Source organism: Callithrix jacchus, chromosome 6 (assembly GCF_049354715.1).
Source record: "Callithrix jacchus isolate 240 chromosome 6, calJac240_pri, whole genome shotgun sequence".
NCBI classification, from domain to species: domain Eukaryota; kingdom Metazoa; phylum Chordata; class Mammalia; order Primates; family Cebidae; genus Callithrix; species Callithrix jacchus.
Window position 1 is genome coordinate 44,413,724 of NC_133507.1, and position 21,814 is coordinate 44,435,537.

Genomic DNA, 21,814 nt, shown 5'->3' on the forward strand with positions numbered 1-21,814 from the left:
ACATCACATAAACCATGGCTAAAGGATAATCTCCTTATAAAATGCGAATCTCATGGTACACAAAAGAAACAGAGAAAATGTTGTTAGATTAAGGAAACTAAAATGACATGACTAAATGATATAATTTATAATTTGGATATTTCTTTTGCTACCAAGAACATTATTGGAACAAATGTCAAATATGATTACATGTGAATGATTATATATTATTTAATCATTGTTATTTTTCTAATTATGATAAGTGGACTAAAATTATGTTAGCAAAGTGTCTTGATTTTTAAAAGTAGGCAAAAAAGTATTTGAGCATATGATAAAATATTAAAATTTGGTAAATCTAGGTAAGGAACAAGCAGAAATTCTTTGTATTATTTGTAATTTTTTAAGTCTAAAATGGAATATTACAGTTACAATTAAAGATAAAATGCAAAGGAAAATATTGAAAGTCAATACTTTTAAAAAGTGTAATTGCTACTCAGAATGACATGTGCAATGAAGCTGAAAGTCACAGAAATGCTGTGTGTTTATTAAAAATAACTTTAAATAATTAACAATTCCCACAGGCAGCTAATCATTAATTAATTTAATATTTTTTTGTAATTCCATTGATCATAAGCAATTTTTTTCCATTTTTATGTTGTTGGCTTTAATTGGAACTATATTGAAATTTCTGAACGATTAACAAATTTTGGAAACTCAGAAAATAAGATAATTGGGCCAGGTAGTAAATTAAAATCTGAAGGAAACAGAGGAGAAATCAGTGCCTACTAACCAATTTCAGCATCTTACTGACATTAGCAGAAGTTGCAAACTACCAGGATATATACTTTGTGGCTTTTAAGCTCAGAGGGACTATTGCTATTAATTACTTACAGTTCAAGGTGACAAAACCGAAAAAAAAAAAAAGAATAACTTAAAACAGGTTATATTTCTCACTAGACTTTCTTCTCCCACAATTGATGGCACATAGTTAGTTTTCTTCCTACTTATCTTCTGTCTGCATTGGTAGGGACCTAATGGTCATCGATGTTTCTTACCAGAGCGACCTGTTCAAAAAGAGAATACTGCTAAACTTTAACAAATGATTAAGGGTTTTTAAAAATACATGCAGTAAAATATGTATTTTTCCTTTAGGGAATTGCGTGTTTTCTCTAAGCATCGCAAAACATGAAATAAAGGTGGCAAATCATATATCCTTGTAGTTTGAAACTTGGTAAATAATTGCAGGAATTTTGCAGCTACCACTTGGTATAGGAAAATATATAAGAGAAAGTTTATTTTTCAAGGAATTCTTAGGAAACTTAAGAATTTTTTAAAAAATCAGCCAAAATGAAACAAAATTAATTATAATAGCACACATATTACTAAAGGTAAATTATATGTATAATTTATATAATTGTATGTGTATAATAAATATTCTGTTTTTACTTTAACTGGTGATTTTTCCTTGGCTATTTTCCCATGTACAGACTAACAGTCTGTTAATTAATCACTATGTTCTTAAAATACAATTGAGGAATATGTTTTGCTCTAAAATCATACTAACATTACTTTTTATAAGATTCATGAATTACTGCACATTTTATAATGTAAAAAATGACTTATGTAAACTGAAAACACTTTCTAGAACTTTGGCTCTATTTGTTCAGTTTTATATTATTTGTTTTGTTTAAATTTTTAAACATGATTATTGAGATAATTAAAAATACACTGAATCCTCAGGGAATTTAGTGTTCAAATTCAAATATGTTAACATATGCATTTTATATGCTACTATATAAATTAAGTAAAATACAATTTTTTTCTCAGGTGTTTTTCTTAAGTCATTTGTTAGTTCCCTTCTAATTCAAGTAAATTGGGCCAAAGCATTTCATTATACACCGGTGAGAGTATAATAGTCTGTGTTTTCCTGGTATTCTTTGTCTTCACTCTATTGACAGAATTTCATCTCCCTTCATCTTCACAACCATACTTTGTTTAGGCTTTGGTTCCTGGAGAATTCCACAGTCATCTGGAAGCTGTTTTTATTGGTCAGTCAGGCAAATGTTGACTCATAATTCAGAAATACACTGGTGAGGCTACTGACCTCCTCTCAGGATAAATTAGTGCTTACTGATAGTACCGCAACGGAAATGGCAACAAATAATGGACCATGATGCTAAAGGTGTACAAGGTACAATATAAGGTAAAATGAGCAGAAAAAAGTTATAAATCAGTGGAATCAATGCATTGATTATTTTCAAAAGGTCTGTATATTATTTAAAATAATAAAGTGAGTGACAAGGAAAGAGGCTAGAGAATAAGGTCAGAAAAGTGAAATTTCAGAATTGTTGCATCAGTTCTAGTAGCAGTAAATTTCTGGTTGCGGCAATGAACTAAGAGTAGTGGATGAATTATCAGGAAATGAGGTAGTCATTGATAACAACTTAAAGATGTCATATAGGTAATGGAAATCCAATGTCCTTGTATAGTAAAAGAAAAGTAACACTGAAACAATAACTGTGAGTCAGGAAAGGATGGCCAATTCATGGTTTCACAACTGAAAGTCCTGTTTCCTGAGAACCCCTGCAGTTTTGGGCAAACTGGAACATTTGGTCACTGGCTTAGATTGTTTTCATGCTGCTAATAATGACATACCTGAGACTGGGCAATTTACACAAGAATGAGGTTTGTTGGACTTATAATTCCACATGGCTGGGGAGGCCTCACAATCATGGTGGAAGGCAAGGAGGTGTAAGTCACATCTTATGTGGATGGCAGCAGGCAAACAGAGAGCTTGTGTAGAGAAACTCCCGTTTTTAAAACCATCAGATCTTGTGAGATCCATTCACTATCAACAGCATAAGAAAGACCCGCCCCCATGATTCAATCATCTCCTACTGCGTCCTTCCATAACACACGGGAATTACGGTACCTACAATATGAGATTTGGGTGGGGACACAGCCAAACCATATCAGTTACCTTAAGTGAATGAGGTATGAGACCAGCGGTGAAGAAGTTAGCAGCTTTGTAAGGAGCAAAGATTTAATAGGAAAAATCTATGATTGTCAGGAAGTGGCAATGAAAGTGAAAAGGAAAACTTCTCTCTCCTTACATGTTTGACTTGGGATAGTAAAAACACAAACCTACCTTGAAAAGGCCAATGAAGCAGTTTTTTCAGAGTGTAATGAGGATTACTTAAATCAAGACTATCTATATAGGAATGCTCTGACAGTGTTGAGGAAAAAGCAAATGTACTGGGGAAAAAAAGCAGAAGTCAGTGAGTGCATAGTTCAAGGGTTTTGAAAAGAGATGAAAGGACAGAGGAATAGGAGAGAGAATGAATGAATTTATGAAAGTAATGGGGTTTAAGTGCAGGTTACATATAATGAACAAAATGATAAATATTGACTTTGATGTTGACTAAGGTAAACATGGAGAAGCACTAGAAGAAATTATTAAATCTCTTTATGACAATAGTGCCATAAAACTATGGTCTGGAATGTTTTATTTGATGGTATGTTGGCTTCTGAGTCTCTAAACTTTTAGCTGTAGAAGGTTGTTTTTCAGTGATATTGAGAGAGTTCCTCCAACTTTCTGAGTTGGTGTTAGCAGGATCAGAGGGTTTGCTTCCTGAGGCTGAGGCCCTAGGGAGGGTAGGAGTGGCTGTTGCTTTGGTTTTGCTGCAGGAGTCCTGCCTCGCTCTCACCTAGGTGTATCATGTGGGCTAAAGTTTACCTATTAAGAGGTAGACAGTTTACCTGGAATTCATTAGTGTGCTAACAACTAATAGTGCTGAACTCTGCTTTTTAATTTTTCTTTTGGTCTCTGGGGTGTATTCCACAAGAAGTTGTTTATAAATCTTTTATTTTTTCTTTACCTTTCTGGTTCATGTTGTAAACAAAAACAAGCAGCCCATATTATGACATGCTCTTTAAAGTAGTAATTTTACATTGTAGAGATCTCAAACAATTTTAATTTGCATGAGAAAATGACAAAGCCTTGACTTTTATACACTTAATGTGACTCTTGTATGTGCATTTCTACCATTATTCTAGATGTCATAAGGGAAACTGGCTATTTTATGATTTGCTTAGCTTTCCACAGTTTTGGAACGTTTTTGGAAAATGAATACTAGGGAAATCACTTTTGTGAGCTATTGAATATTTAAAGATGCTGCTCTTTATCATGCTGATGTAATAGGTAAAAACACTGCTTGTTGATTAAGGGGCTACTGAATCATTATTATAGTTTTTCACATTATCTCAAATTAATACTTGATATCCACTTGATTTCTAAGTTAAAATTGCTTAGAAATTTATATGTCATCTTATTATTATTAGATCTTTGAGATGTGGTCAAACATTATTTACTAAAAAAAGTTAGTATACTTTTCTACTACCTAAGGATAAGTTTAAAGCACAAGTGTTCAATAACAGAAAATAAAACTTACTTGAGCCACCACCATTTTATTTTTATCTTACCCAAACAAACAACTCTTTGGTAGATACAAGATTGAATGAGAGCTTAATAGAATTATGTACCTGTGAAATTATTACCAGCTTTGACAGAAATGCTTCTGAGAAATTTAGCAACTTAATTAATGTCAAAGTATCTTATATGCCGTTATAAAGAGAAAAAAAAAGTCCAGAAGGGAAAATATTTGCACATTAATTTTTTGTATTTAAAAATTCCCAGCATATTGACTTTTATCTGGAAGAAATTATAAAATATATGTTCTATATATCTAATAGAACAGATGTATAGGCAGAGAAAATGAATAAAGCATAGCTTTTTAAAGAGCTAATTGTGAAAATTAAGAGAAATTATCATTTAAGACACAGTGAAATTAAAGAACTATTGCCAAAATGTTGACGTGTATTTTCTGGGTGACTTTTGTGTTGCCTTGAGTTTGGATGTGAGCATTAAGGATTCAGAAGTGCAACAATTTCAGCTTTTTTGAAGTTGATGAAAATTTCAAAGGTGGACTCCACTTAATCAATGCAAAATAGAAATGTGGATTACTAAAATTACATTTTCAAAACAACGCAAGATACAGACAGTAATACCTGTATTGGCCAAAATATTTTCTGCTTAGGGAACCTATGTGGGAAAATAGATTATAATATAAATAACAATTTGTGTGAATAATAAACATAACTATTATCAGAACCCAGATACCTGTGCATGTGGGATGAATATATTTTCTTCTGATGGCAAGCAATCCTCCAGGAGAAGTGAACTGGTAATCTGAAAGTAAAGTGAGGACAAAGAAATCAGAACAGTGGAAGTGTGTGAGATAAACTGAATGTTTCCAGAATAACAGAATCTTTGGATTCTTTTCCAGAAGGGTGGCCTTACCAGTAGCAGATAAGTCTGTGGTGAAGTAGCAGATAAGTCTGCTTGCCTTCTGAACTTTTTTTGGAGTCATTGCCCATGTTGGTTTTTGAAGAATTATTGTTTTCATGGGCCTGAGAATCACCACCCCTCTTTCTGAGGGATACAGTTTCTCTTCTGATAGATATTCAATCTGGTTGAAGTCTAATTTTAGAAGCTTTGATGTCACTATAACTCTTTATATTGTATTTCCAAATATTAAGTGCCAAGGTATTTCAAACATGACACTACTGATAATTGAGGCTGGGTAATTATTTGTTATAAGTGCCTGTTTTGTGAATGTAGGATGCCTAGCAGCTTCCCTGAGCTCTCCTCTACTAAATGGCAGTAGCGACTGCTAAACCCCTTTAGTTGTGAAAAGCAAAACTGTTTTCAGACATTGCCAAATGCAGCCTGGAGAGAGGGGCAAATCCCTGACTGAGGACCTTGATTTAGTCCAATAAATTATGTGTTTGCTTCTTAGATTAGAAAGCAAAAGGACACCAAACTTCTATATATTTTTTTGAATTTTTATAATTCTGTAGTTGCCAGATACAAACAGCATCATGTGCTAATAGTCTTTTCTTTTCATTTCTTTCTTTCTTTTTTTTTTTTTTTTTTTTTTGAGATAGAGTCTTACTCTGTTGCCCAGGCTGGAGTGCAGTGGCACATTTGTAGCTCACTACAACCTCCACCTCTGTGGCTGAAACAATTCTCCTGCCGTAGCCTCCTGCCTAGCTGGGATTATAGGCACACCACTATGTCAGGTTAATTTTTGTATTTTTAGTACAGATGGGATTTCACCATATTGGCAGGCTGGTCCAGAACTCCTGACCTGAGGTGATCCACCCCTCGGCTTCCTACCTCCCAAAGTGCTGGAATTGCAGTTATGCACCACCATGCCTGGCAGCTAATTGCCTTTTTTTAACCTTGTGGCTTTAGTATTGAATTTGGTCTATACTTCTATGAAAGATAGATTTATGCCTGGAGGATTGGCTCATGAAAGACCACCACGGGAGAATGAGTGTGGGAGTTTGAGATCAGCATGGGCAATATGTCTCAAAAAATAAAATAAAATAAAAATTTAATTGGCCAAGATGTCTTCTTTAAAATATCCATTTCCATGTTGATTACCAAAAAGAGACCAAAGGAAGTATGGACAAGCCATATTTGCTTTTAGAATTAGCAAGGAAAAAATATTAATGATATTATCAGTTAACGCTGTAGGCAATTTGGATTGAAAAATCTTCAGAGTATAGATGGAAATTTGAAGAGAGCAACTCAGGTTATATCCTCCCACAACCCAGTAGCAAGGAAGATAAGGAAATGTATAGAGCCAGGCAGTTGTAGTAATAAAAAGTTTGTAGGAGTCTACCCTTTCTCTTATGAAGTAAAGGCAGAGTGCTGGGAGTTCATATATGAAGACCTATTACTGAGCCACAAACAAGAGGGTCACTTTTTCTTTTTTCTTGTTATTCTTTACAGACTTTTTTTGAGTCGTTTATTTTCTTTGCCTAATTTTTTTTTTTTTTTTTTTTTTTTTTTTTTTTTTTTTTTTTTTTTTTTTTTTGAGACGGAGTTTCGCTCTTGTTACCCAGGCTGGAGTGCAATGGCGTGATCTCAGCTAACCGCAACCTCTGCCTCCTGGGTTCAGGCAATTCTCCTGCCTCAGCCTCCAGAGTAGCTGGGATTACAGGCACACACCACCACGCCCAGCTAATTTTTTGTATTTTTAGTAGAGACAGGGTTTCACCATGTTGACCGGGATGGTCTCAATCTCTTGACATTGTGATCCGCCTGCCTCGGCCTCCCAAAGTGCTGGGATTACAGGCGTGAGCCACGCGCCTGGCCTTTTGTCTAATTATTTTAACCAAATGTTTAAGATGTTTAACTAGTTATTCTAAATTAAGCCAGCAATATGTGAGTAGAAAAACTGGAAAGATTTAACATTTCCCTGAATCTACTAAAGTATAACTTAATATTTTCTTAGACTGAACATAAAATTTGAAATGTTTATTTAATAAAATTAACTCTATTCCTTAGAACTTAATTAATACACATTTGCTACATTATTTTCCCTTTCCTCTCTCCCTTCCTTTTTTCTCTTCCATTTCCCCTTATTCCTTATTTTCTAAATGATTTTTCATAGAATTACATTTTGAAGTAAGTCTTCAATTTTATTTCAAATTTACTTAACTTCTATATGTTCTTAAATGTAATTCATACAATAACACTAACATTTTCGACCTCTCTTCTTCTGCATCAATGCTACTACTCAGCTATAATTTTATGTCTTCTGATGATTAGGATCCTTATTTCTCCTTGATCTTCCAAGAGCACATTTTGATTTTCTCAGTATATTGTGTTTTGATTAAATCAGTGTTATACTTTGCTATCTATAAGTGATAAATCAAGAAATATATACTGCATTTGAACTGTATGTTAGACTCTCAGCCAGATAGAATTGGACGGCCTTCATGGGTTACCTGTTAAGAAAAGAAACATTATTACCCAAATAATTGTGTACACAATTTAGTGTGATTGAACAGAAAATATTTAATAGAAGGAGCTGTCATGTAAGGCATAGTAGATTGTATTAACTACTGTTAACAATATTTCTCCTTTCCTATGCTCATAGCTTTTGTCATGAGATTTGTTTTGATCCAAGTAATATTAAAGTGCGCCAGTTCCAAGTTAATACAAGCTATGATTCTCCTCACTCCTTTTTCCAGCTTCTACCAGAATCAGAACTTTGTTCTATATAGCCGCTTGGTCAAGAGGAATAAGAAATTTAATAGGCAGAGGTAGCTTGTCTGACTTCAGCGTGGGAACCTGAGATTGAATCACCTCAAGAGAACCAGTCTTGTAATCATGATAATAAATGCTTATTGTTTTAAGCTGTTGAGAATTTTGGTAATATACTTTTTGTAAAACAAAAAGGGGGGGATTATCAATTTAATTTTTTTAAATACATGAGGAAAATGTAGCAGATTATTATACAAGTATTTCCACATGAAAATGTAGTTTGATATCACTTTGAATATAAGGATGATAAGCATTTCTTTTATTATATCTATAGTAATTGTTTATGCTTTTCCATTTATCTATTTTCAAAATTGTACATATCATCATCATTTCTTCCATTCCAGTTATAATGCAATGACAGGGAGTAAAAGGATTAGTTAAAGCAACTATTTAAGGAGTATTATGCTGTTTCTTCTTTCAATCAGGGATTTGCAGATATGAGATATCACATCATATCAGTTATAAATATTATAATCAACATACATCATATAAAGAGATATGTAAAAGTAAAGATTAGAAAGGAGTTCAATGGTATAGTGTTGTAACAGGCAGAGTGAGAAACTCAGACTTAAAAGGCATATAATTTTGATTATGTTTATGTCCCTTCTTCCTGCCCAGAAATTATACCATGTTTTATCAATCAATTTTTTTCTACCACTATTCTAATTGGCCATTTTATATATTCTCCTCTCTCTTTTAAACTCCAACATATCTTCATACTCAGCATGTCACTTGCCTCCTATTTCAATGAGAAAATAAAAGCAATTTAAAGCGAACTCCTCAACCTCTCACTTCCACACACCTCCTAATGTGTGTTTGTGTCCACATTCTGAATTGTTTCCAGTTTTATGGACACATTTTCTACACTCTCAGTTGGAATCAAACCTGCTATCTTAGGATTTTTCCCTCCAAAAAACCCAGATCCTGAAACAATGCATCACTTCCTGGCAGTCTATTTGGGAAGTGATCCTAGGAAAGAAAGTAAAGGAATGGGGAAAGTGGGGGAAGAAAAGGAGAAAAATCAATGAAAATATTTTAAGGAGCTGGTTACCACACTGGGTATATGCGGTCAATCTACTGGGGATCCTTTGAAAGATGCCTTGGAATTGTCTCACTGGAACATCGGGAAACTGGAGCATTGACCAAGAGATCTACTCTAGTAAGTTGCCTGGAGTGTTATCCCTGTACTTTCGCCTCCTCCCACCACAACTATACTCATGCCTCCAGGTTGTGCCTAGTTTTAGTAGAGGATCTTTTGCAGTGCCAGAGAGTGGTTCCAGGAACGAAGCTGTTACATGCAGCATTTACTGCAGCTGTGGATGAACCCAGCAGTTGAAAAGATATGCACATGGCAGGCAGTCAGTATCTACTCCAGCATCCATTCTTCAATTGTTCCTGCTCATCTGCTCAAAAAAAATGCTCCACAAACTCCCTTCCTCTCTTTTTCCATCAATTTTTCCTTCTTTACTGACTCCGTTTTTAATCAGTTTAAAATAAGTTATTAAATCTCCTTTTATTTTTCCTTGTTCTCACTTGTCTTTCTACCTACTGGCCTATTCCTTTCCAGCCTGTTAAGAAAAATTCCCTTTTTTTTTTTTTCTCAAATGCTCTGTGTTGAGGGGTTTGGGTTTATTTTTGGATGTCCGATCAGGTGTCCTGCCCAGCTCGAAGGCAGACTAGCCACTGTTTGGCTGCCGAGGCTCCGCCCTGCTGTTGTGTGATTCGCGCTGTTCCTGCCGGCTCTGCTGTTGTCTCTGCCTCGCCCTGCGGTGGAGTCTCTTCGTTGTAGCGTGTTGCCTCAGCAACGGCAGGCTGCGTCAGCAGTGGGCGTGTATCTCAGTAGGGACAGGTTGCCTCGGCAACGGCTGACTGCGTCAGCAGTGGGCGTGTATCTCAGTTGGGGCGGGTTGCCTCGGCAACGGCTGGCTGCCTCAGCAGTGGGCGTGTATATCAGTTGGGGCAGGTTGCCTCGTAGTGGTGGACGCCCCTCCCCCACAGAGCGTCTCGGACCGACTGCCTGGGATAGTTTGAAATCGCGGTTTTGTTCGTCCCACTGGGTATCCCAAGCGATCTGTCCCTGCAATCCCCTGGGCTGGGCTACTGTGCAAGTCTCGTTCAGTCTCAAGTCCAGCCCTCTCAAGTCTCAGGTTGACGGTTCAACAAGGCACCCGGACAAGCGCGCCCTGTGGGGATTGCTGGGTGGGGCCGGCTGCCGCCGCCCCGGCTGCCGGCTTCGCCAGGCAGACCTACTGCCTGGCGTCCCGTGTCTTTTTATACTTGGGAGTTTCCCCGTTCTGTGGGCAACAAAGATCAGTCTGGAAATGTAGCACTGACTCACCGTTTGCGAATTCAACACGGGCTCCAATCCTGGGTTGTTCTCACAGTGCCATCTTGAGTCCCCTCTCTCAATTGAGAAAAAAAAAAAAAGGGTTGTTTAATGAGCTGTGTTGCAGCAGAATCAAACATAGCAGCCTAACAGCCCTGAATGAACAACAGAGTACACAGCTCAGCAATTAAACCCCTATAAAGTACAACCTGTCTCCTCAAGCAGCTCCCTGACCCCTCTATATCCAAAAGACTGTCATTAGGCAGGCATCATCCTGGGACAAAGAGAGCAGAAAAAGAAACTGGTAGCATCCCTCGCTGTGCCACGGCTACTAGAGGTGCACCCCAGACAAGCAGGGTCTGGAGCGGACCTCAACAGTCGTACAGCGAAGGGGCTAGACTGGTAGAAGGAAAACCAAGCAACAGAAATACTTCATCATCAACATTCTGGGTGTCCACTCAGAGACCCAAACGAAAAGTCAGCAACTACGCAGACGACCAGCGGACAAATCCACAAAGATGGGAAGAAACCAGCGCAAAAAGGAGGAAAACACCCGAAACCAGAACACATCGCCTCCTAGAAAGGACCAAAACTCCTCACCAGCAAGGGAACAAAGCTGGACGGAGAATGACTGTGACAAAATGACGGAATTAGACTTCAGAAGATGGATAATGAGAAACTTTTGTGAGCTAAAAGATCATGTATTAAATCAATGCAAAGAAACTAAGAACCTTGAAAAAAGATTTGAAAAAAGATTCGAGGAAATGATAACAAGAATGGATAACTTAGAGAGGAATATGAATGAATTAAAGGAGCTGAAAAACACAATACGAGAACTTCGCGAAGCAAACGCAAGTTTCAATAGCCGAATTGACCAAGCAGAAGAAAGAATATCTGAAGTCGAAGACCAACTCAATGAAATAAAACGAGAAACCAAGATCAGAGAAAAAAGCGCAAAAAGGAATGAACAAAGTCTCCAAGAAATGTGGGACTATGTGAAAAGACCTAACCTACGTTTGATAGGTGTACCAGAAGGGGACGAAGAGAATGAATCCCAGCTGGAAAATACTCTTCAGGACATCATCCAGGAAAATTTCCCCCACCTAGCAAGACAAGCCAACACTCAATTGCAGGAAATACAGAGAACACCACAAAGATATTCCGCAAGAAGAGCAACCCCAAGGCACATAATCGTCAGATTCAACAGGGTTGAAATAAAGGAGAGAATACTAAGGGCAGCCAGAGAGAAAGGTCGGGTCACCCACAAAGGGAAGCCCATCAGACTCACAGCAGATCTCTCGGCAGAAACACTACAAGCCAGAAGAGAGTGGGGGCCAATATTCAACATTCTTAAAGAAAAGAACTTTCAACCCAGAATTTCATATCCAGCCAAACTGAGCTTCAGAAGTGAAGGAAGAATAAAATCCTTTGCGAACAAGCAAGTACTCAGAGATTTTGTCACCACCAGGCCTGCTTTACAAGAGCTCCTAAAAGAGGCACTACACATAGAAAGGATCAATCAGTACCAGCCATTCCAAAATCACACTGAATGCTAAAGAGCTTCAACATAATGAAGAATCTACAACAACTAACAGGCAAAACAGCCACTTAGAATCAAAATGGCAGTATCAAATTCACACATAACAATATTAACCCTAAATGTAAATGGACTAAATGCACCAATCAAAAGACACAGACTGGCAAATTGGATAAAAATCCAAAACCCATCAGTGTGCTGTATCCAGGAAACCCATCTCACATGCAAGGATACACAAAGGCTCAAAATAAAGGGATGGAGGAAGATTTACCAAGCTAATGGAAAGCAAAAAAAAGCAGGAGTTGCAATTGTCATCTCTGATAAAATAGACTTTAAAGCAACAAAGATCAAAAGAGACAAAGAAGGCCATTACATAATGGTAAAAGGATCGATACAACCAGAAGAGCTAACGATCCTAAACATATATGGACCCAACACAGGAGCACCCAGATACATAAGGCAAGTTCTTAATGACTTACAGAAGGACTTAGACTCCCACACAATAATAGTGGGAGACTTTAACACTCCACTGTCAATACTAGACAGATCAACCAGACAGAAAATCAACAAGGATACCCAGGGCTTGAACTCAGACCTGGAGCAAGCAAACCTGGTGGACATTTACAGAACTCTCCACCCCAAATCCACAGAATACACATTCTTCTCAGCACCACATCACACCTACTCTAAAATTGACCACATAATTGGAAGTAAAGCACTGCTCAACAAATGCAAAACAACTGAAATCATAACAAACAGCCTCTCAGACCATAGTGCAATCAAGTTAGAACTCAGAATTCAGAAACCGACCCAGAACCGCACAGCTTCATGGAAACTGAACAACTGGCTCTTGAATGTTGACTGGGTAAACAACGAAATGAAGGCAGAAATAAAGAAGTTCTTCGAAACCAATGAGAATGAAGACACAACGTGCCAGAACCTCTGGGACACATTTAAAGCAGTCTCTAGAGGAAAGTATATAGCAATAAGTGCCCATATGAGAAGAATGGAGAGATCCAAAATTGACACCCTATCGTCAAAATTGAAAGAGCTAGAGGAGCAAGATCAAAAAAACTCAAAACCCAGCAGAAGACAAGAAATTACTAAGATCAGAGCTGAGCTGAAGGAGATTGAGACACGAAAAACCCTTCAAAAAATCAATAAATCCAAGAGCTGGTTTTTTGAAAAGATCAACAAAATAGACAGACCACTAGCCACATTGATTAAAAAGAAAAGAGAGAACAACCAAATAGATGCAATAAAAAATGATAAAGGGGAAATCACCACAGATTCCACAGAAATTCAAACCATCATCAGAGAATATTACAAACAACTCTATGCACATAAACTAGTAAACCTGGAAGAAATGGATAAATTCCTGGACTCCTGTGTCCTCCCAAGCCTAAACCAGGAGGAAGCTGAAACTATGAATAGACCAATAACAAGGTCTGAAGTTGAGGCAGCAATTAAGAGCCTACCTCACAAAAAAAGCCCAGGTCCAGATGGGTTCACAGCCGAATTCTACCAGACACACAAGGAGGAGCTGGTACCATTCCTTCTAAAACTATTTCAAACAATCCAAAAAGAGGGAATCCTTCCCAAATCATTTTATGAGACCAACATCATCCTGATACCAAAACCCGGCAAAGACCCAACGAGAAAAGAAAACTTCAGGCCAATATCCATGATGAACATAGATGCAAAAATCTTCAATAAAATATTGGCAAGCCGATTGCAACAGCAAATCAAAAAACTTATTCATCATGATCAAGTAGGATTCATCCCAGGGATGCAAGGCTGGTTCAACATACGCAAGTCTATCAACGTAATTCACCACATAAACAGAACCAAAAACAAAAACCACATGATTATCTCAATTGACGCAGAGAAGGCATTTGACAAAATTCAACAGCCCTTTATGCTAAAAACCCTCAATAAACTCGGTATCGATGGAACGTATCTCAAAGTAATAAAAGCTATTTATGACAAACCAACAGCCAATATCATACTGAATGGGCAAAAACTGGAAGCATTCCCTTTGAAATCTGGTACTAGACAAGGATGCCCTCTCTCACCACTCCTATTCAATATAGTACTGGAAGTTCTAGCCAGAGCAATCAGGCAAGAAAAAGAAATAAAGGGTATTCAAATAGGAAAGGTGGAAGCCAAATTGTCTCTATTTGCAGACGACATGATAGTATACCTAGAAGACCCCATCGCCTCAGCCCAAAAACTCCTGAAACTGATAAACAACTTCAGCAAAGTCTCAGGATATAAAATCAATGTGCAAAAATCACAAGCATTCGTCTACACCAATAACAGACTTAAAGAAAGCCAAATCAAGAGCGAACTGCCATTCGCAATTGCTACAAAAAGAATAAAATACCTTGGAATACAACTCACAAGGAACGTAAGGGACCTCTTCAAGGAGAACTACAAACCACTGCTCAACGAAATCAGAGAGGACAAAAACAGATGGAGAAACATTCCATGTTCATGTTTAGGAAGAATTAATATCGTGAAAATGGCTATACTGCCCAAAGTAATTTACAGAATCAATGCTATCCCCATCAAGCTACCATTGACTTTCTTCACAGAACTGGAAAAAACCACCATGAACTTCATATGGAACCAAAAGAGAGCCCGCATAGCCAAGTCAATTCTAAGCAAAAAGAACACAGCGGGGGGCATCACACTACCGGATTTCAAACTATACTACAAGGCTACAGTAATCAAAACAGCATGGTACTGGTACCAAAACAGAGATATAGACCAATGGAACAAAACAGAGGCACCAGAGGCAACACAACATACATACAACTATACAATCTTTGATAAACCTGACAAAAACAAGCAATGGGGCAAGGATTCCATGTTTAACAAATGGTGTTGGGAAAACTGGCTAGCCATGTGCAGAAAGCAGAAACTGGACCCCTTCCTGACACCTTACACTAAAATTAACTCCAGATGGATTAAAGACTTAAACATAAGACCTGGCACCATAAAAACCCTAGAAGGAAATCTAGGCAAAACTATCCAGGACATAGGAGTAGGCAAGGACTTCATGAACAAAACACCAAGAGCATTGGCAACAAAAGCCAAAATAGACAAATGGGACCTAATGAAACTCCACAGCTTCTGCACGGCAAAAGAAACAGTCACTAGAGTGGATCGGCAACCAACAGAATGGGAAAAATTTTCGCAGTCTACCCATCTGACAAAGGGCTGATATCCAGAATTTACAAAGAACTCAAGCAGATTTACAGAAAAAAAACAAACAAGCCCATTCAAAAGTGGGCAAAGGATATGAACAGATACTTTACGAAAGAAGACATATATGAGGCCAACAATCATATGAAAAAATGCTCATCGTCACTGGTCATCAGAGAGATGCAAATCAAAACCACATTGAGATACCATCTCACGCCAGTTAGAATGGCGATCATTAAAAAATCTGGAGACAACAGATGCTGGAGAGGATGTGGAGAAAAAGGAACACTTTTACACTGTTGGTGGGAGTTTACATTAGTTCAACCATTGTGGAAGACGGTGTGGCGATTCCTCAAGGCCTTAGAAATAGAAATTCCATTTGACCCAGCAATCCCATTACTGGGTATATATCCAAAAGACTATAAATCGTTCTACTATAAGGACACATGTACACGAATGTTCATTGCAGCACTGTTTACAATAGCAAAGACCTGGAATCAGCCCAAATGCCCATTGATGATAGACTGGATTGGAAAAATGTGGCACATATACACCATGGAATATTATGCAGCAATCAGAAATGATGAGTTTGTGTCGTTTGTAGGGACATGGATGAATCTGGAAAACATCATCCTCAGCAAACTGACACAAGAACAGAAAATGAAACACCGCATATTCTCACTCATAGGTGGGTGATGAAAAATGAGAACACATGGACACAGAAAGGGGAGTACTAAACACTGGGGTCTATTGGGGGGAAAAGGGGAGGGCCAGTGGGAGGGGGAGGTGGGGAGGGATAGCCTGGGGAGAAATGCCAAATGTGGGTGAAGGGGAGAAGAAAAGCAAAGCACACTGCCATGTGTGTACCTACGCAACTGTCTTGCATGCTCTGCTCATGTACCCCAAAACCTATAATCCAATAAAAAATTAAAAAAAAAAAAAAAAAAAAAGAAAAATTCCCTGAAGCAGTTTACGTATTTGCTGCCTCCAATTTTCTTCTCAATTTTTCAAACCAGAATTTTGTTTCCATTGTTTCATTAGAAATGTTCTAAATAATCAATCATTAATCGCCACCAATAGCAGTCCTCTGTGCTCACCTTACTTAACTACAGTTCTCTTAGTTATCTCACTTCTATTAGCACGAAAACAAAATTAAAATGACTCCCTAACATAAATATTCAACTTGGCCTCTCTTCTAACCCCTAGACCTAGTTATTTAAATGCTTACTTGATCACTTTAATTGGATATCTTAAAAGTATCACAAACTATACCTAGCCAAAATTAAATTTCTGAAGTAGTCCCACTTCCCAATCCCCCCTCCTTCTCTCAGTGTTCAAATCAATAACTACAAATTCTAGGTATCCACTTGCTCAGGAAAAAAGAGAGAGTCAAATTTTATTATAATCTCTTTTTTTCATCCCTCACATCTGATATTTTGGTAGAATCAGTCAGATTTAAATTCAACATATATTAAGATATCAATCCTTATCAAAATACACACTGCCATCAATTTGCCCCAGTCCACCATAACATCTTTTTGGTTAATGAAATAGCCTCTGAACTGGTTTTCCTCCTTTTTAGTTTTTAGTCCTATGCCATCTAGTTTCAACACAGAAACTAGACCAATTCTGATAAGTAAATATTATGGTATATTACTTATTTACTTTTCCAAAATTATCCCAGGACCTATGAGACCCAAATTACCTGACTCTCTAGCCTAAGCTTCTATAGCACTCACTATTCCCCAGTTTTCTCTGGTGAAGACACTGACTTCCCTGATTTTGCTCAAACATACTAGACATACTTCTGCCCAAGGCTTTTGGCATTTTACAGCTCTTTCTACCTTAAATACATACTCCTTAATAAATTAATATATTTATAGGGCCCATTTCTTCTTTATCTGAGGCCATTACTTAAATGTCACCTTTTGACTAAGTCCTTCCAGGCCACTTTATCTGAAATTTTTATAGCTTCTTACCCACTGATCAACATATTCGTTCCCTTCCCTGCTTTATTTTATTTCTTCGAACTTATCACTATCTACCATGCAGAATAATATACTTATTCCTTGTATTTATTGATTATTCCCCCACTACAACACAAAATCCAGGAGGCCAGGATTTTTGCCTATATTGTTTTGTCTGTTTTATTTACTGTTGCCAAACTTTACACGTAATAGGTCATGGTTTTAGTAGAGGATCTTAAATGTATATGTAATTGAATTAAGAATGTACCAAGAATATTAATAATTGAATGTATTCATTTTCCATTTTTTTGTTATAAAACTGTTTCTATCCTTATATTTAATTCCCTTAGTATCTGTAGTTAGTCTTTAGTGTTACAAATATCGTCAATGCTATTCTTTTTTTTCTCCTAAGCTAGAATTGTCAAACATGTGTTTATTGTGCTAGCCCTTTCAAATTTTGTTTGTTTGTTTATTGCCTTACATAACTGGAAAACTGTTGACATTTGTGTTAGTTGGAATTCTCTGAGAAACAGGATTAGTAGTGGGAGACATTTATTAAGAGCAATGCCTGCTAGGGGAAATGAGGGGGAAGTGAAGGGTCTGGCAGAGCTATCAAACCACCCTGTAGTTTTAATTTCAACGGAAAGTGTTTTAATTTCAACTGGAAGAAAGGAAAGTTAGATGGAAGTGTATTATTAGACTGCAATGCAATTCTAAGGAAGGTTTGTCAAAGCTATCAGAGAATTCTTGAACCAATGGCACCCCTCAGGGGAGTGCCACCTCCCACAGAAAAAGACCTGCCTTAGTATCCCAGCTGCATTCAGCCCTCCGTTAGGAGCAGCCCCTGCAACATGTGGCTTCAGCAGGAACGCAGTTAAGGACATTAAAGAGCAGCGATTAGGGACATCAGCAATTACACTCCTGGTATAGATCGCTGAAGCACATTATTATACCATATAATATTTGATTTCTATTGTATGATATTTTGTTTTCTAAAAATCAATAAATTTTTTCAAATTTCCTTAAATTAATTTTATTGTTATTTTCAAATTTACCTGAGTTAATAACTTGAATAGAAGATGAAAAGTTGCCACATCACAGTATTTGAGGTATCTGAAAGTCTTCTGTTTTGAATAAAAAAATAAGCAAAGACAATTTGCCCTACCACCAAACACCAAACAGCTGTCCACTGTTTTCCTGCTCTTTGGCTTCTCCTCTGTATTTTGTCAACTGTCATGTCACCAGTTATAACTGCCTGCGTCTGCTGTGCGCTAGTTGGTTTCTAGTCGTGGCAGTGAGACTCCACATTCTGACGTAGGACCCAACTGCCCAGATGTATGGTTCAGTTCCTGTATTGTCCCTTTGCCCACCTTACACCGGGAACATGTCGTAATGAAAAAGTCATTCTTCCCTTCATCCTCCACCTTCTAATTGCTTGGAATATGGGTATGATGTCTGAATTTGGATTATGGGTATGATGTCTGGATTTGGATTATGGGTATGATGTCTGGATTTGGATTATGGGTATGATGTCTGGATTTGGATTATGGGTATGATGTCTGGATTTGGATTATGGGTATGATGTCTGGATTTGACAGCAGTCATGTTGTGACTATGAAGTGATAAGCATGAATACAAAAGCCAAAACTCCAAGAAAAAGATGGAAGAAAGAATTTAGGTCTATAGTAACATCTTTGAATAATAATATCAGGCCTAGGCTAACAAACTTGGGACATTCTATTAAATAAGAAAAATAAACCCTCATTAGTTTAAGCATTTTGGTTTCATTTCAAAAAGGCTGAAGATATTGTAATTTATATACTAGTGAAGAAATAGATGGCATTATTTAGATTATAATAAAATGGCTATAGCATTTTCATAATTTAGGATTTGTATCACAGTATAAATGTAAATATGTATTCCATATATAATTTTCATCTCTAATTACTGTACAGTAGCATAGAAGTATAATCTAAATATCTAAATATTATGTAAGAATAAAACTGAAGCTGAGAAAATTGGAATGTTTTTTCTTCTAAGTGTTAAAGTTGGGTCAAGTATCTGGAACTCCAGGCTCCTTCTTACCTTTAAAAATAGATATATTTATTTTGGAATAAACATATAGCAAAATTAAACTACTTTAAATGCAGAGTTTGATAAGTTTTACAAATGTATAGTCATGTAAGAATGACCACAAAATATAGCATATTCGATCACCCCAAAATTTCTCATGTGTCCCATTCGCAAATATTAACCACTGACTGTCTAATTTTGGAATCTCCAGAGTGTTGTATAAAGGGACTCATACAGTCTATAGTCTTTTGTGTCTGCCTTCTTTTACTGGCACGATTGTTTTGAGATTTCTTGTGTTCTGGGATGCAATAATTGTCCATTTATTTTCATTGCTAAGTAGGAGTCCACTGTAGTCCATGTTGTTTTATATATTTCAGTATATATTCCATGTTGTTATATGCATTCCCAAGTTAATGCATATCTAGTTGTTTCCAGTTTGTGGCTACTATAGTAACACTACTGTGAACATTTGCATGTTAAAAAATCAAAAACAAAAAAAGAAACAACAAAATCCAGATTTCTTTGCCATTACCCAGGCAACTGTTAATCATTAAATTAAACAATTTAATGTGTATACCTAGTGTTATATGTCAAACACTGATATTATTCCCCTCAAAATAAGTTAGATATTGAATTTTTATCATCATGAAATTATGGGGAGGAAACAATGCACGAGTTAAGCAAGTTTTATGTATACTGGCTAAAAAAGGTATATAAATTTAATATGATTCTTAAAATATAAAAGTAAAATGGATTATAGTAAAAGATGGTTGAAATGCATGTGGATGTTTGCTAGTTTAGAGTAAATATTGCATGTTCATAAATCAAATTCGGGACACTGTGCTTTTACATTTTTGTCAATACCAATCACAAGATACAGCAGAAATAGAAAAGCTGTTTAAATTTTGACACCACAAAATTGAACCTGGACTTTGAATGCAATATTAAATATTATAGCATTTTCAGAAAATCTGTAAGGAAGTAGAAATATGAATTTTCTTTTAGGAACAAAGGGTATAAGAAGGCTCATATGTACATAAGATATAAGCGACAATAAAGATGAGGAGATAAATGTACATCCTTATTTTCTTGGCTATTGCAATTTTACCTTCTTTAGATTGATATAAAATACTCGTGCATATTTCTGGGGTACTTGTGAACTTTAATGCATGGATACAATCTGTATTGACCAAATTAGGACAAAAAGAGCAGCTGTCATCTCAAACATTGGTCTTTTCTTTGTGTAGGGAGCATCCCAATTATTCTCCTTTGGCTTGGTTGGAATATACAATCAATTAATGTTAACTATAGTTTCCCTGCTGTACTACAGAATACTAGGACTTATTCCCTCTACCTAACTGTACTTTTGTACCTGTTAACCAACTTCTCCTTCTTTCTCTCTCCTTATTACCCTTCCCTTCCCAGCTTCTAGTAGCCACCATTCTACTCCATCTTCATGAGATCCAAATTTTTAGCTTCCCCATTTGAGTGAGAACATGTGATATTTTTCTTCTGTGTCTGACTTATTTCACTTAACATAATGACCTGCAATTCCATTCATGTTGTTGCAAATGACAGGATTTCATTATTTTTATAAGTGAATAATATTTTATTATGTATAAAGACTACATTTTCTTTACCCTTTCATCCACTGGTGTTTCTTTAAAGTGTTGCAAACAAAATCAACACAGGAGGATGTACTTGAGTTTTGTACTTTTCTTTTTGAAAGAATCAAATCTGGCTCCAGCTTCGATTGCTGCATTTCTAACTGAATAATATGCTTAGGTCTTTTGAAGGTTCAGAAATGAACAAAGCTGTTAAAGAAAATTTATGATATTGCAGATAAATTGATAATTCCACTTTGTTTGAAGTATTTGTCTAAATTCATTAGCAATATGATATTAACTAACCTTGCCTGAAAAGTACACCTGACTCAATATACACAAAAACTGATGAGTCACTCCTTTTTCTGAAATGTAATCATATCCATCCAAAGATGCTAGGATTTTAAGTTCCCATGTTGTTATGTGTCTATCTTCCAATAAATGCATTGAAGACTGTATTTTTCTTCTTTTTACTATTTTGGGCTGTCTTCCAAATATTTAAATATTTGCTGCTCTCAGTATTGCCTTTCTCTTATATTTTAACAGCTTTTTTTTATAGAAGAATAGTGCTTAAAAACTTTTATTTGTAATTTTGCTTACTGTATTGTACTATTGTCAGAAAATATGAATATTATTCCTGCTTTAAGTTTTTAGATATTTTTTCTATAAATGTTCACATCGACCTTTTTAAAAATAGCCTAAAACTGTAACCTAGCCAAACGTTCTTCAAAGAATATTTGGTTAAATAACTGTGGTACATCCCTACTATGGAATACCATAATTTGAACTATGGTACAAAGGATATTCATACAAAGGATAGCTTGAATAAACTCTGAGGCAATTATGCTGAGTGGGGAAAAAAGCCAATTTCATAAAGATAAAACCAGTGAACTTCCATTTACATTACATTCATGAAATGACATAATTATAGAGATGGCA

The 21,814-nt window shown here is 36.4% G+C and overlaps 1 protein-coding gene and 1 long non-coding RNA gene across 2 annotated transcripts in view; one reads left to right on the plus strand and one right to left on the minus strand.

Moving 5' to 3' along the window:
* Positions 1 to 570: 570 nt before the first annotated feature.
* Positions 571 to 18,461, minus strand: LOC144576789 (uncharacterized). The gene is made up of 4 exons (XR_013519309.1): positions 18,254 to 18,461; positions 10,497 to 10,562; positions 5,159 to 5,227; positions 571 to 1,043 (listed from the first exon to the last, which is right to left on the minus strand). It is a non-coding gene; the product is annotated as an uncharacterized LOC144576789 (long non-coding RNA).
* Positions 18,462 to 18,527: 66 nt separating this feature from the next.
* Positions 18,528 to 21,814, plus strand: part of LOC144582933 (uncharacterized) — a 114,398-nt gene continuing 111,111 nt past the window's right edge. The window contains exon 1 of the mRNA XM_078375627.1: positions 18,528 to 18,644. Within this exon, the coding sequence (XP_078231753.1) occupies positions 18,536 to 18,644 (109 nt within the window). The 5' untranslated portion in view covers positions 18,528 to 18,535. The remainder of the gene's footprint in view (positions 18,645 to 21,814) is intronic.